Source organism: Dermacentor variabilis, chromosome 5 (assembly GCF_050947875.1).
Source record: "Dermacentor variabilis isolate Ectoservices chromosome 5, ASM5094787v1, whole genome shotgun sequence".
NCBI classification, from domain to species: domain Eukaryota; kingdom Metazoa; phylum Arthropoda; class Arachnida; order Ixodida; family Ixodidae; genus Dermacentor; species Dermacentor variabilis.
Genome location: NC_134572.1, coordinates 11773731 through 11789129, shown reverse-complemented (window position 1 = coordinate 11789129; position 15399 = coordinate 11773731). Strand labels below are relative to the sequence as shown.

The 15399-nt window shown below is 43.0% G+C and overlaps 1 protein-coding gene across 1 annotated transcript in view; it reads left to right on the top strand.

Moving 5' to 3' along the window:
- oaf (BRICHOS-like domain-containing protein out at first) overlaps positions 1-15399 on the top strand; it is a 30523-nt gene that overhangs the window by 1314 nt on the left and 13810 nt on the right. The window contains exons 2-3 of the mRNA XM_075691720.1: positions 9744-9878; positions 11392-11584. Coding sequence (XP_075547835.1) covers positions 9744-9878; positions 11392-11584 — 328 coding nt within the window. The remainder of the gene's footprint in view (positions 1-9743; positions 9879-11391; positions 11585-15399) is intronic.

Below are 15399 nucleotides of genomic sequence, written 5' to 3'. Positions count from 1 at the left end.
AAACAGAAACTAAGCTTGTGTGTATGCCAATTAAATATCTCATTGGGCTTGATATTCGAAGAGATAATGCAGAAAGCACTACAATAGTCTGAACGACATGATATTGTAGCGCAGTAATACTGGAAAGGAAAGCCTGGCAGCAACAAACAGAGCAGAAAGAAAGATGGCGCTACTTTCTGCTCTGTCTGTCGCTGCTAAGCTTTCCTTTCCAGTATTTTTACGCTACAATATCATGCCTTTCAGCAAGCACTAACTCGCCCAAAAAAAGTTATTGTGCAACAGTCTGGAATGGCATCGTAGTGCACAAATGACATTAGCCTTGTTTTACCGACACATATTTTGCTTTCTTGCGGTTACACTGACTGTTTTGTACATGACCAGTTTTGCATATTGCCTCCATTGAAAAACATGGGCTGTTATCTATACAATGCTGTGAAATTTGTAATATTTTATTTTTGTGTTTTTCATCGTTAGAAATTTCATATGAATGCAGCCATAGTGGCTAGGAATCGAAACCATGACCATCATACATGCCATAGCCTCTGATCTACTATGATGCTATTAATTCCAGCCCCTATTTTTTTTTTATGGCATATGGTAATCTTGAAGCACGTAATGCCATAGTAGGTAATGTCCCAATGTTTTCATTTCTCTTGTTATGAACTGAATTCATAATTTTATTTCAGGGGCTGGATTGATGTCAAGTGCTTACAAAAGAGTTTTCATGGTGCAGTAACCAATTGGTCACTTCAAAGCAGTGCACACACACACTTGAAGTACAAGTAAGCGTACATTTTGTAAAACATGAAATGTTAAATGGGATCCATCTTTACGGCACTTAATGACTCAGTTATATGTTGTGAAAAAAAGGGAGGTTGCAAAGCAACGATGGAGCTTTTGTTTTAGATGTCCGCTTTAAAATGTCCCATCTGAAGTCTGTTAATACATATTGCATAATATCCTAGACAGTGAAAGGAATGATGAATGATTACAGATAACTCTTAAGCTCTTTTATTATTATTCATGGTTTAGAGAAATGTCAGCATTATGCATCAGAAGGACAGTTTAGCTGTCTTGCAGGCCTCTTCCATTGTTTCATCTGTAAGAAGCACTTGTTTTGCTTGGTAAGGTGCGCTGAAAAAATGTATTGCAGCCCACACAGCAAAAAGCATGTGAGCTCACTTCCTCAGTAGCATGACTCAGCACAGCAGGCTACCTGGAAAAGCAACTAGACAAGCCCTTTTTGTGACATGTGGGCTACTGAAGTGCTGTGTCAAATTGGTTGCTGGACAGCTTTAGAAACAAAGCATGAATCAAACAAGAGAACATCACACAGAACATGTCAGTAATACTCACTGTTGATAGTGACATCATGGGGTAAAAAATCAACATGAATAATGCCCTGTTTATACCAGAATGCACTTGCCATCACCTCACCAGCAGCCGTAACTGTTCGAAATTTCTTGGGAGGTGGTGATTCCATATGCTTCCACTGTATCGATGCTCTTTTGGATTCTTGGGTGGAATGGTGAACCCATGTTTCGTCACATGTTAACATGCGATTCAGAAAAACCTGGCCTTCCCTTTCACAGTGTTTCTTCAGTTCTCTACATACTTCAAATCTTCTGTGTCTGTCAAAAGCAGACAGCTGCTTTGGGACCCAGCATGCACTCACTTTTCGGAACAATGAATGATAATGAATTATTTGTTCACTGTTCTTAACGACAGATTACATACCCTTGCAATTTCAAGATAGGTTGTGTGACGATTGTCCACGATCAGCTGCTCCACGCGCTGAATATTCTCAGGAATGACTACCGTGGGCTGTGATTTACCACGACCGGGATTGTCAGTAATAGAGATGTGGCCATCTTTGAAGTGCTTACACCATTCAAATGTCTTACTGCGACTGAGTGTCTCCTCACCATACTGAGCCTGAAGTCTTCTGTAAATTTCAGCAGGTTTTATGCCCTTGTTCACTAAAAACTTCATCACAACACGCTCTTCTACATAGACGTTTCACACTGTTGTCTGCCATCTTGAATAACAGTCTATCCAGAAGCGCGGGAAATGAGCACCGTCTACCAGTAACAGGACACAGGTGCCAGTTTCTACTGCATACGAAAACTCCAGCCTAGGCAACCATTTAAACCTGAAAGAAAAGAAAGTCCCGGATTGAGTTGGACGACCCTCGTATAATGATGACTGCATAAGGACAATGGGGTTACATCACTGGTATGATGAGAATCAGATGACAAGGCTGGAAATGATGACAATACAACCACCATGACTGCATCATGATGATGGTAAGACAACAAATGCATGACGACAGTGCAATGATGATGGAATAACGATGACTGTACGATGACAATGGTGTGATGCGATTTAGACAACAAAGCTGGAGTGGCCTCGACACCATCATGATGACAGTATGACAACAAATGTAAGATAATGCATGTATCCAGATCTAATTTTAATCCTAGCACTTACCATCTTAACAACATTCTCTTAGATTTCGTCATGTCATATAAATATCTTGGTGTACACATTACAAATAACTTTTGGACCATTAATATAGATTATGTCATGTCATTAACAATGCTAATCACATGCTTGGGTACTTGCAGTGGAACTTTTTCAAAGCACTATCTACCTTAAAACTACAGCTTTACAATACTTTAATACACTCGAAACTTGAATATGTATCTGCAGTATGGGATCCCAGTCATGTTAATCTTATTATTTCACTTCAGCTAGTACAAAATAACTCTACTTGTTTCATTTTTTCTAATTATAACCGTACTGCAAATATAACCTCAGTGAAAACTAACCTAGCACTTATTCCACTAGCTAACCCTCGCAAGGTCGCCAGTCCCTTTCGCTATTTCATCGAATATTCCATCATACAACACTCATGACGCCTTCATACTGCGACCTCAGTACATTTCAAAACGTGTTGATCATTGCAGTAAGGTAGGAATTGATTCATGTTACACATTTCTTTCAATCTTTCATCCCTCATACATCTCGGGAATGGAACCACCTTCCCTCATGTATCGTAGCCGTCATGGATAACAATTTTTCACAGAACGTTCCCTGACATTATATAATCAAGATAATTATTGTATTTCCAAAACTCACTGCACTTGTTTATGTGTCTGGTTACATTACTCTACTACTTCGTAACCACTCTCCTCTTTAATGCCATAAGGTCCCAAGGGTATTTTAAGTAAAATACAGTGAAACCTCGTTAAACCGTAGTTGGCCGGAGCTCGGGAAAGGTACGTACTAAACGGTAGTACTGCTTAACCGAATAGCATGAGATCGCCCACTTACCTGTCGAAAACGAAACTCAGAGAGAGTGCGATGAAAGGGGAAAAAATATGTAGTATTTATTCACTTCGCGCGACAAAAGAATTATTTTCGTTTGATGCCGCGGCGGCCTAGCACACCGACGACAGCGGCCTCAAACTTACTGAAGCTGCGTGCCAGCTTTTCAGCCAGCCCCCTCTTCTCGGCAAACACTCGCATGGCAGATTCCTCGTTGGCGTTACGTATTCACCGTGCACGTGCGCAGTAGTGCTGCAGAAGTCCCGGGGGCGCCCTTTTCATTACGGGTGCCGGAGTTTGGAATAATTTTCATTTGGAATAGAGTTACGTTATCGCGCCCCTATTGTCGTCGCGGCGTTGCATTCATGAGGCTGACGCAACGCGCTGCTTATGCCACTGTCGGGCCTGAATCGCCCGTGCTATCGCTTTCCGTGTCGCCCTCGTCACTGTCGCTAGTCGACACTTCGGCAACAACAGAGGCAACGATGGCGAAAAGTCGAACCTCGTAGCCGACATATCTTCGCGGTCGCAGCAGCGCTGCCGAGCAACTTCTTCGCATTCCAAATGCCACACACTGTAGTCAACAGCAGATCCCTGTTGCGTGTCAGCGCCGACTTCTTCGTGCCACGTTCGATAGCACGGACGATGTCTAATTTTTCTTCCATGCTGAGCACCCGGCGTCTTTTTTTATCCAAGCTTCGGAACGACGCCATAACGCTCTCTGGCACCGCGTCGAAATGATGTTGATGTTGATGTGGCTTCACGCGCAAACGCACAGGGCGCTTGGAGGCCGTTGTTCCGATCTCTGAGGCGTGTTGTTCTGCCGGGCCGCCCGATGGAGACGGCGCAGCGCCGTGTTTGCGCGACTAAAAGTTCAAACGCTACGTTTTAACCGATGCGTACGCAGTAAGCTGGTACGGTTTATGCGGATACGAAACACATTATGTTCAATGGCCGCTGAGTCGGGGATTTGACTTTACTACTTTTAAAACGAAACTACTGTTTAAGCGGGTACGTTTGAACGAGGTTTTACTGTAATAAAGTGTGACTGCCAGTTTCAGTCAAAATGAAGTACAATTTCTTCAAAATTACATTGAGAACTTTTGATTGTTATGAAATGATTTGCATTTTCGTGTAACAAATTAACATTGTGATGAAGCATGTGATGCCTGGCAGTAATGTCCGTTAAGCTGATTTGCAAAGAGCAGATGACAGAGTTTGTGCATTAGCAAGTAGGAGCTTGCTACATTGTTTCTGTTCTAGTCATCATGGTCATAATGACTAGAAAAGAAACAAGTTGGGACTCAACATGTTACTTCTCTGTTTGTCATAAAACGCCCTTAAAAGCAAGTAAGCTTGTGTGTCAAATTTTAGCATTCCCGCTCAGTGCGATACCAAACTGTAGACTGCTGCTTTCCTGATGGGGCTCACACCCCTCTATCTGGTAAACTTGCAAACATTTCGTGGTGAGGCACATAGCTCAAGAGAACCTGTTGTCATTATGGTGACCGTTGAGCTTCTCATGGTGTGGCTTGGGCAGCTTGCAGACCAATAATCTCTTGAGGCAAAGCGCAAAAAAGCACGATGACAACAGAAAGGAACGAAGGCACAGCGCTGTGTCTTCGTTCCCTTCTGTTGTAGTCGTGCTTTTTTGCGCTTTGCGTCAAGTTATGCAATACCAACTAGCCCACCAGTCTGTGCTCTTGAACTTCAATAATCTCTCTTTTGTCCGTCTTTTAGAAAAGAGAAATGATGAAGCCATGACAAAGATGCAAGCAAAGAATGATGAAACAAAAGTTAGTCCAATAAATGAACAAATCACGGTTCTAGTTGAAGTGTTCCGAAACATGCCTTGTGGGGATTCAGGCCCTTGATGTTGCTTCCATTGGTCACACATTCACTGTTGACTTATGTCCAGGAACAATAAAATCCAAAAGGGTGAACAAATATGAGCAGCATTCTTGGAGGCTGAAGTCATAAGAAAAAAGAGCCTTAATTACTATAGTGGAAGTTTGGGTCAGTTTGTGATTTATGCATGACTAAGAACAGTGCACAAAGTGCCCCATGACAGAAAAGTGCGCGCACACACACACGCACACACACACGCCACTGTTTCGCATGTGCATTTCTTTCAATGGTGTTTTTGTGTGGGCTCTGCTTAGTGAAGCCTTGCTTAGATGACAAATTTTTCTGCCAGATACTAGGCAATAAACACTCATTTTATTATGTCTCAAATGCAATCAATCTAACTGTATTACCAGAAGTACATTTGCCACTAATTTGCAGTGAATTTAGCTCAGTTTCTCATTATGCAGAAGCAGCCAAAACTATTTATTATTTATGCTGCATACTATGTCAGGAATTTTAGCAACATGGCCAAATAACAAGAGCCTCGTTTGAATTGCCTTTAAAGAGCAATAACCTTACAATTATTATTAGTTTCCACTTGTAAGAAATGACTACAAGAATCTGTTTTATCTGCCTCGCACGCAAAGTTGAGATTGCAAAGCAGTGCTTTTTTACTCACCAGTGCACATGCCCAGAAGCTGCTAGGTAGTCCGCTTTCATGGGTAGTCTCCAAACGGACTATGCTCAGGTTCTAGCGATGAATCATTGCAGTAGCTAGCAAATTTTTTCTAAGCAACACGGCATTGCACCAGACACGGCAGATCACTAACGATTGAAGCCATGCAGTTGTTATGCCAGTGAAACGCTGCAACTGATAAAGTTCACTGTCTTTATAAACATTTGCTTTGTGGCAGCTACCGAATGTTGGATGCATAAACTGGCTGAGATGCTATTGTCATCTAATTAAAACAAACCTGCTGCTCAAACGAAATGACCACCTGGTTTGCAAATATTACTGCCATACAATTTGAATCTATGAATGGCCTGGACTGCAATCGATGCCAATGAGCTGCTGCTTAGAGAATGTCCGTGATGTCCTAAAACCTTTATTAAAGTAATAAAACACAGACTTATTATCTAATAACAGAAGTCTAATAAAAACAGTAACCTACTTAGTTTGTATAAAATGACATGGTTTCTATGTTTGTCAATTATTATATGTACATATACAGATAAAATATTTAGTCGCATTGAGCGCCCTTAGCATAAAGAATACAAATTAATGCATGTGACCAAATTACAGTAGTTCCATTACTGTAACTGTGGCATGTTCCACTAATGCTGGAACACGCTACGGTTGATTTTTCAGCCTCTTTGGCAATCGCTGGAACTGAGTGCACGGGGCTTTGTCTGTGCCTGCAAGTGGCGACACAATGGCATAAAACTGAGAAACATGGCATCGCATGCACTTCTCTGGCTGCGAACGGCACAGACCTGATCAACAAGCTACGGAAAGCTAACAGAATTTAAAATGGTAAATTGAGGCTCGTAGACAAAACAGGAAACTCATAAATTGTACTTATTCACCCATGCAGCACAATGAAATGTGGCAAGAAAGCGTTTAAAAGGGGGTCCCGAAACATTCTTCTAAATAATCATAGAATAGCCTCACTATTAAAGGACGTTTTCTCACAAATATCATGCCGCAGTAATTTTTCGAATTTGTCAAGTGTAAGCAAGATTATTGCAGTGACACGCAGCTTTCTTTTTTCGTCCCCGCTAGTATGCTGGAAGCTACACAAGGGAGTGGCCAAGGGCACAAAGCCCCATTGAGAGTTGACTGTCTGTGTGGCAAAATTGCTTGTCACGGCACCCCACACTGGCCGTGGTAGACTGCACTATGCAGCATGCCACTGCTATCTTGGAAGCCTCGTGCAACTGTTGTACGTAAACCGGTAGCACAAAGACGAAATGATTTTTCTGTCTTTTTGAGATCGTAGACATATACGAGGTCTGACACAAAAAAAACGAGACTGGTCCAATAACTTATTGTATTTACTGAATCAGTTCTCTGTGACATTATCACCTACAAAGTAGTCCCCTTCTGCATTCACACATTTCTGCATTCGGTGCTGCCATTGCTGGTAACAGTTCTGGAACGAGGTTTTTGGAAGGCCCTTCAGGAGATTCTCCGTTTTTGCCTGAACCTCTTCAACCGAGATAAAATGGGTTACCTTTAAGCAAGCTTTAACTTTAGGAAGTAAAACAAAGTCGCATGGAGCCAAATCAGGTGAATAAGGAGGATGTCCTATCACAGTAATGCTTTTGCTGGCCAGAAACTGCTTGACAGATAGGGCCGTGTGAGCGGGTGCATTGTCCTGGTGCAACAGCCATCCATCACTCCACAACTGTGACCTTTTTTTATTCCTCATTTTTTTCAGGAAGTCCTTTTAGTACTTCAATGTAGTAGTGTTGATTAACAGTCTGACCACTGGGAACCCACTCACTCATTACAATTCCATTAATGTCGAAGAAGACGATTAACATTGCCTTGAATTTTGATTTTGACATGTGTGCTTTTTTGGGTCTTGGGGATCCTGGAGACTTCCACTGCATTGACTGCATTGACTGGCGCTTACTTTCTGGGTCATAGGTAAAAATACGTCTCATCACATGTTACAACAGATTCCAACAAATTTGGCTCATTTGCAATGCGTTCTAACATGTCCGCACACACGTCGTTACGGCACTGTTCTTTGTCAACGGACGGAACTTTTGGAACAACCTTCGCGCAAATCTTCGTCATGTGTAATTCGTCCATTAAAATGCGTGGAACAACTTCCCTATCCAAGTGAACCGACACCGCCACTGCACGAACACTTAATCTTCGGTTACCACTGATCACATCACGAACTTTGGCAATGTCTTGGTCTGTAATCGCTGACCTCGGGCACCCAGCACGTTCATCATCTTCCACACTGTCCCTTCCCCCTGAAAACCGCGTATGCTATTCAAACACACGTGCACGAGACAAGGTTACATCTCCATAAGCCTCGGTTATTATTTGAAATGTTTCCGTGGCTGATTTCTTAAGTTTCACAAGAAACTTGATGTTGATTCGCTGTTCAGTTTTTACATCGGACATTTTTCCGGCAGAATGCAGTTGCACATGTTCACTCAATGACGCAGTACTCCCAACTGGCTTGATCGGTTCCGTCGAAACTGGAGGCATGAATAGAGGAGGAGTGTGGGATTACGTCAGCAAAACAGTTGTTGCCAAATGCACTCTTTTTTCAAGCTACACACTTAGTCTCGTTTCTTTTGTGTCACACCTCGTATATGTTTCATTCACTTAAGGGGGCCCTGGACACTCTTTGAACACAGTAAAGAAAACAAAAACAATCTGTTAACGAGGCTCTTGTAAACATGCGAGCCAAATATTATTGCACTGCATGCCGCAGGGAATTTACAATGTCATGTCAAAAGCAGTGAACAGACACTTGGTCTCGCATATGCAATGTCGTCATCAAAGCTGATCGAAAGCAGTTGTTCAATCAGTGTTATTTATTGGCTGATTTCATGATTGCGAGAACATTCTCAGTAATGCATTATTGCTAGGTTTGAGTTAAATAAATGAAATATATATATGTCTGCGATCTAAAAAAGACCGGAAAGCCATTTAATCTTGGCACTGCAAGTAGCGGTGTCTGCTGTTTGTGGTCCGTTGGTAGTTTGCGCTACGTCCGTCCACGTCCTGTCTTTCCTTAACATTGTGTTTGTAAAACTGAGCGCAATATAACCATGAACCATGAACTCATCTCATCACAAGTTTATACCACAGCAATCGAAAAAAAGAACATGGGATTTGCATTAAACAAAACATATTGGAGAGAAAATGAAGCAGATGAGAGAAAAAAGTGTCTTTACCTTTTTTTAGCATGGTCTTCTTTTTTGGAGCTTGTTTTAGAAAGATACCTTATTGACAAAGGCACATAATTCTTATATATAAAGAGGTTATGGAACACTGGAATAGTAGTGACAGACTTGTCAAAATAGGCGATCTTGCTACACGTTGTTAGTGCAGCAGTTGTGTGTCTTTGCTTGTTGATATGCAAAAGCTAGTCAAGTATGCTGCTCACTTGATTAGGGGAATTATAAGAACTTTTGAGATAAAACAGCAGAAATTTGAATTATGTGAGCTGCAGATCTGTCACATTGAAGGAGGAAAAAAGGAAATCCCACTCCTGCTGAGTTGTACTCTGCATTGTTTTTTCTTCTGACAGTCTAATGTTATTTCGCTCCTCACTGTAATGTGTTGTCACCCTTCTTCACTTTTGCTTCTGGTCATCTTGCATCTTTTAGGTTCTTCCAGTGACATGTTTCAGATTCAGCATAGAGCCACTAATGCCCCCCCCCCCCCCCCCCCTCTGGATGTAGAGTTTCTGTATCATGAATGAATGAATTATTTCAGAAGTGTAGTGAGAATGGGTCATTATTTTATCGCTGTGTTGGTGTGTAGGTGCTGTGCCTAGTGTCCGGGCTGATGCAAAGCTTTGTGACTGCAGGAGGTGCAGGTGTTCCGGGTGGTGGTCCTGGCCGAGGAAGAGCAAGGCCACAGGGAGCCTCAGGTCCTGTGCTTCCTCATCCGCTTCAACCGCCTGGGCTTCATCTCGGTTGATGCCATGTCCAAATTACGGCAGGTCCGTTGCTTTCCCTTGTGGGCTTTCAAAGAGGAGAGCCAGTAAATAGATTGATTAGGTGAGATTTAGCATCCCAAAGCAATGTGGGGGCTATGAGAGGTGTCACAGTGGCAGTCTATGGATTAATTTTGACCACTTGAGGCTATTTAGAAAAGAGTAAAACTTAAAAACTTCAGAGTGGTAAAAATCAAAACGAGAGAAGTTTGCGGGCAAATGAAAGCTTGAGGTCGTGAACAGTAGTAAAGTATGTTTTGACACTCTGTTTTCATTCATTTGGCAGTAAAAACTTTATTACTAGTGGAGAAATGAACTAAAGGCCATACTTCATGTTTCTAGCTTTTATGCCAGAAGCTAGAAACTGGTACATCAATATGACATTATGAATTTCAAGGTATTTTCTCATATTTGGGCTCACAGGAAAAGTTCTCAAAGCTTGCTAGGTGGAGTCCATGGTTCCATTATAATGCAATGTAGTCATTATTTACCGATAAACATATAACTAGGCTTGAATTCATGCTGTCATAATGAGTTGGCATGGAAAATTGAGAGTGGCATTGCAATAATATCTTTCGTTATTTCACCTTTTCTGGTATACGAAGGCCCCTCTCACAGTAAGAAAGGTAGTTTTGCTATTAGTCATAATTTATTAATACAGCTGAACATAGGGGTTCTTTTTAATATCCCTTTGCTGTACACAACACACAAGTATTGTTGCATTCCACCCCCATCAGAGTGCAGCCACCACGGTAGGAAAGCCGTGACCTCACACTTAGCAGCAGAATGCCATAGTAACTGATCCATTGCAGCAGGTATTTGGGAAGCCATGGTGAGTACTAAAGATGTCTACTGCTTTATAATGGCATAGGAAAAATTTATGGGAAGAAAAAAAAATGGAAGGAACAAAATGGAAAGACAAAATTTAACAATTGGGTTCCAGGATTTGAAGTCATGTCTTCTTGATTTAGAAACCTTTGCTTTAGACAGCTCAGTCATGGTAGTGGTATGCCATTCGGCTGCCACGTTTGTGTGCTATAGCATATACTAAATATTGGTGGCAGCATCTCAAGCATCACTTGCAAGGATTTGTGTTTGTTAGTGGCTTGACTCACTTTCAATACTCACTTGAACATGGTCAGTGCTTGGCAATTCTAGCAGCACTTGCTCAGTAAGTCCTTGTCACTTCCCTGTGCATTGAACAGTCAGCATAAAACGGCCCTCTAATAATGTTTTATGAAACCCTGTGGTGTGTTATCCGTTTGCAATACCATCAACAACAGCTATGAATCAACACCTTTATAAGCCTACACTGAGAATAGCTTGTGTTGCCTTTGCTTTATGAAAGAAAGTAGAAGTAAATTGGAGAAGGGAAACATTTTTTAGTGTCTTGTTGGTTTGTGTTACGTTTGCGTTGTGGAGCAAGCATGTCAGCGTCCATATTTCACACATTAAATAAGCCTACGAAAGTACCGTACTTCCTGCCTTCAGCCTTTTCTGACTTGTTATCTCATGACAGCGCAACCCATTGGCCGAGCGAGAGCCTGAGGATGACCGTGGCCGGGAGCTGGTACAGCTTGACCTGAGCGTGGACCTGTCCCGTGCGGGCCTCATTTCTCCGCACGTAGCCGCACTGTGTGCCGATGCTCCCCAGGCAACCTTTGCTCGACATGGGGACATGCAAGCATGGGCTGCTTCGCCTGCACGCCAAGGTCCGAGCCATTTACTGTGCTTGCTTCTCTGGGAGAGTTGACCATTGGGTGCACATCAAACATGGAGAGTTGGCTTACCAATGTGCTTGCAGTGTCCTTTTCCTTTGTGCTCTGTTTTGCTACCCTTGTAAGGCTTGCATCTTCTGTGGGCACATGTCACATGACTAAAACATCAGTCTGATTCCTGGCTCTTCCCATTTCCTTTTTGTCATGTTGTGATGAGGCTGTGAAGAATAGAATCGCAGTGTTATGCACCTGCCAGGCAAGCAAATTAGTGTCATGTGAAGCAGGCATTGTTGGTTAAGTCATACGCTGTACTGACTTATAGAAGTTCCCCGACAACAATATGATGAAGACAAGTTCCCTTGTCGAAACATTATTACGCCAGACTCTGGCTTCTCTTGTTGATCATTTCAAATGTTCATTCCTGTGACCCCTTAGGCAGCACCAGTGTCACTCACTAGACAATGCACTTGCCAGCAACTGTGCGTTTATCAAGTTGACTTCGCAAATTTTAAGTAGCGTGTCCCTCCAGCAGTTCTGCTTCAAATAAAAAAAAAAATACGGACTAGTATGACAATATCTTTTTTTTTTGCACATCTTATAATGGCTAAACCTTGGTATAACAAGGTTGGTAAAATTGGCCATTTGCTTTGTTAAATCAAAAATTTTTGACTTTGAAATTCAACCTTTTATGCAAATACACTCGAACCCACTTATAATGGTACCGGTTATAACAATGAGAAGCTGCTGCACGATCAACTTTTGTATATTTTTTATGGTAAAATAACCCGCTTACTGCTTACTACAATGCCCCCGAGCATCATTGTAGGTTATAACGAAATCTGGCTGCTACATGCGGAAGACGCATTAGAAACATCAGAACTTCTAACCCATGAGGCGATCGTCGTGAATGTGCTTGCTTCGGATAGCGACGACGATGGCAGCAATGGCACGGTAAGGCACGCTGCCTCAATGTTGTCCTCGCAGGTGGCATTGCAGGTGATGAGTGAGTCCCTCCGGGGCTTCGTTTTCACGAGGGGCCTTCCACTGCACTACGTGGAGCACCTGGATACATTGGAGAAAGATGTCGGCAAGCTTTGCATTAAGCAAGCAAGGCTGATAGATATGGGATTTTCTTGTGCAAGCCAGTGAGGAGCATGTGGCGAATTCAGGGGCGGGGCATTTTTGATACAAATGCCAATTCTTGTGCCAAACACAGAAAATTGACCGAAATTGCACCACGCTGCACCAGAACGGCTTCGGCATGTGTGCTGTGGCTGCAGAAGAACTAGCTGATGAGTGTAGCAGTTCACATTCCCCACACCGTGTGACGGTGCCTCTCACACAGTTTCAAATAACTTATAGCACTGGACCTTTCAGCGCTGTCGGCAAGTGGCTGGCATGTGCATGGGCACTTATGGCTGTCGTGGCTGCTGTCAGAACAACCAGGGTGGCTGTATTTCTGTATCTAGAGTGTACTAGAATACGGTTAAGTGGGCCAAGTGGGCGAGTGAACTATAGTTGGATACAACTTAAGTCTGCAGTGAAGCTCCGCCCATGCCCTCATAACCGCCAGCCACTGTTCCTCCACAAGGCTGCAAATAGTTCGCACTTTAAGCTTTCCTTGCTACCTAAATAAGGTGGTAACCACAAAAATAAAATTATAAGAGCTTCATTTTTTGTTTTCACTCGTCTATTATAGTGAAACAGTGAAAGCCTAATTGTTTATTGAACTGAAATAAAATGCTTGCTTTACTGTAACTATTTATTGTCAAGTTTCACTTCAGTTGGCAGTGAAGTTTAGTGAGTAAAACAGGCACAACAGTGAAATGAACTGTACCGCGGACTTTTAAAGAGCGAAATGTTCAGACTCCATACACTTTGTCCATGTCTCTTGCACGCCTCATCGCTTCCGGCGATGAAAATACTCTTCATAAACAGTAGACACTCCGGAGGTATCAAGTACGACCCCATTTTGAAGAGGTCGCATGATGATGATTTTTTTGCTTCTGTGATTGGCTGGTGGAGTAACACAACCCTGCATGATCTGTGTGCCTTGGTTGCCAACTGCTGTTTTTTAAGTGGTGTCCTACTATAGAACCTTTAACTGTTTTTCCTTCATGTCCAGTGCTTCATTATCTCGTTGCCACTGTGGCCTCCAGTTTTGCTCTTGTACCATTGGCATGAATAGAAATGAGTGCCATAGCGAACACCTTTTGTGTATAATTACAGTCAACGACCAATTTTTTTGGACATACCTGATAATTTGGATGCCTTCGGAGATTCACCCCGCACCCCATAGATTCAATGTTTAAGAATATGTGGAATTTCGGACACAAATCTTTTCGCTGTCTGACTTTCCCAACTTTTTCGCTGCGACTGTGGCCTTGAAACGGCATTAATCAAAGCCACTGCCATTTGAACTATATGGCAGTTGCTCGCATGTCAATTCGCTGGTGGCCACCACCGCGGAAACGCTAGGCCTAGCTGCTTCAGACGTTCACAAACTTGCCCCAGCATTTCTTCCGGATTTCTCAAGCTGACAGGCTGCCACTGTAGCCTTCTTGCATTTTGCAAAATGCCTCTTTGGGGCGACCAAGGTGATGCCTTGGTAAAACTCGCATGTCACTTGCCGTCCATGACTCCTCTTTGCAGTTATAGTAGTGCCATTCTTGAATGCCGACAGCTGCAGCATGTTACACACGATGGGAGCATGCAGGAAGCAGAGTTAAACAGGTAAACGAGTCGATGCAATCAGCAGTCGGATGGAGGAAGGTGGTGGGGAGTGGCACTGGCCTCCCTGCCATTATAGTTTCTCACAACAGCTCTGCCATCCCCCATTTGCTTTTTTTTTTTTTCATGCAACCCAGTTATAACAATTATCTGTTTCAACAAGGAAATTTTTGTGGCACATAAATATTGTCATAAGTGGGTTCAACTGTAACTACAGTCGCCGATGAATTTTCCTTACAGGGAAGGGATCGCAAAATTTTTGAAATTATCAGGCAACCGGAAAAAGCACATTTGAATAAGAAAAACATTCATTTTGTTTAACTTGAGAGTTGGCGACGAAAGATATGGTTTCATGACATGTCGATACCTTCACATCGGCGGCATGAAGCAAAGCCAGCCCCGCTTTTGTGTCCACTACGCCCCGTGGCTGATAGTGCTGCCCACCAAGGGACGGTGCTATAGTGAAACGCACTGGCTATATGGCACCGGCAGGGAGAAGAGAATGAGAATGTTTTCTCTACCTCTTGCTGCAATGCATGTCTGAAACTCGAGATTACGTAACCTCCAGTACTAAATAGGCTGAAAGACAGAATACGATGCCATGCAGTCTCAGCTCTTCTAGTCTTTGCACACGCAACAGATTACCTCTAAAACAGAGCGTGCTGGTTGTGTACGCACTCAGCTGCACTGACAGCCATGCACAGCCACAGCTGTAGTAGAAAAGGAGGTGCATGCAACTTTGTCCCCCCGCCATCACGTATGCTTGATCCCATTACTGTGAGCTTTCTCCCCTCCCACCTTTCCCCTTTCTTATGTAGGAAGACGACGCTTGTCAGCCGACCACCCTCCTTGGCTCACCATTGCACACTGATCTCCCCACGTTTAAAGATCAGTGCCCTTGCATGCTTTCACTCACACCTAGAGCAGACAGTGCACGGGGCACGATAGGATCTTTCCGCACTTGGACTTTGTACAGAACATGCTGCTGCTCCACTTTGGAATACACTCTCAGTTGCACACTGCGCAATTTGAGAGGTTCATGTGCAAGCAGCTGTATGTAATTCAACAAACTGACCATC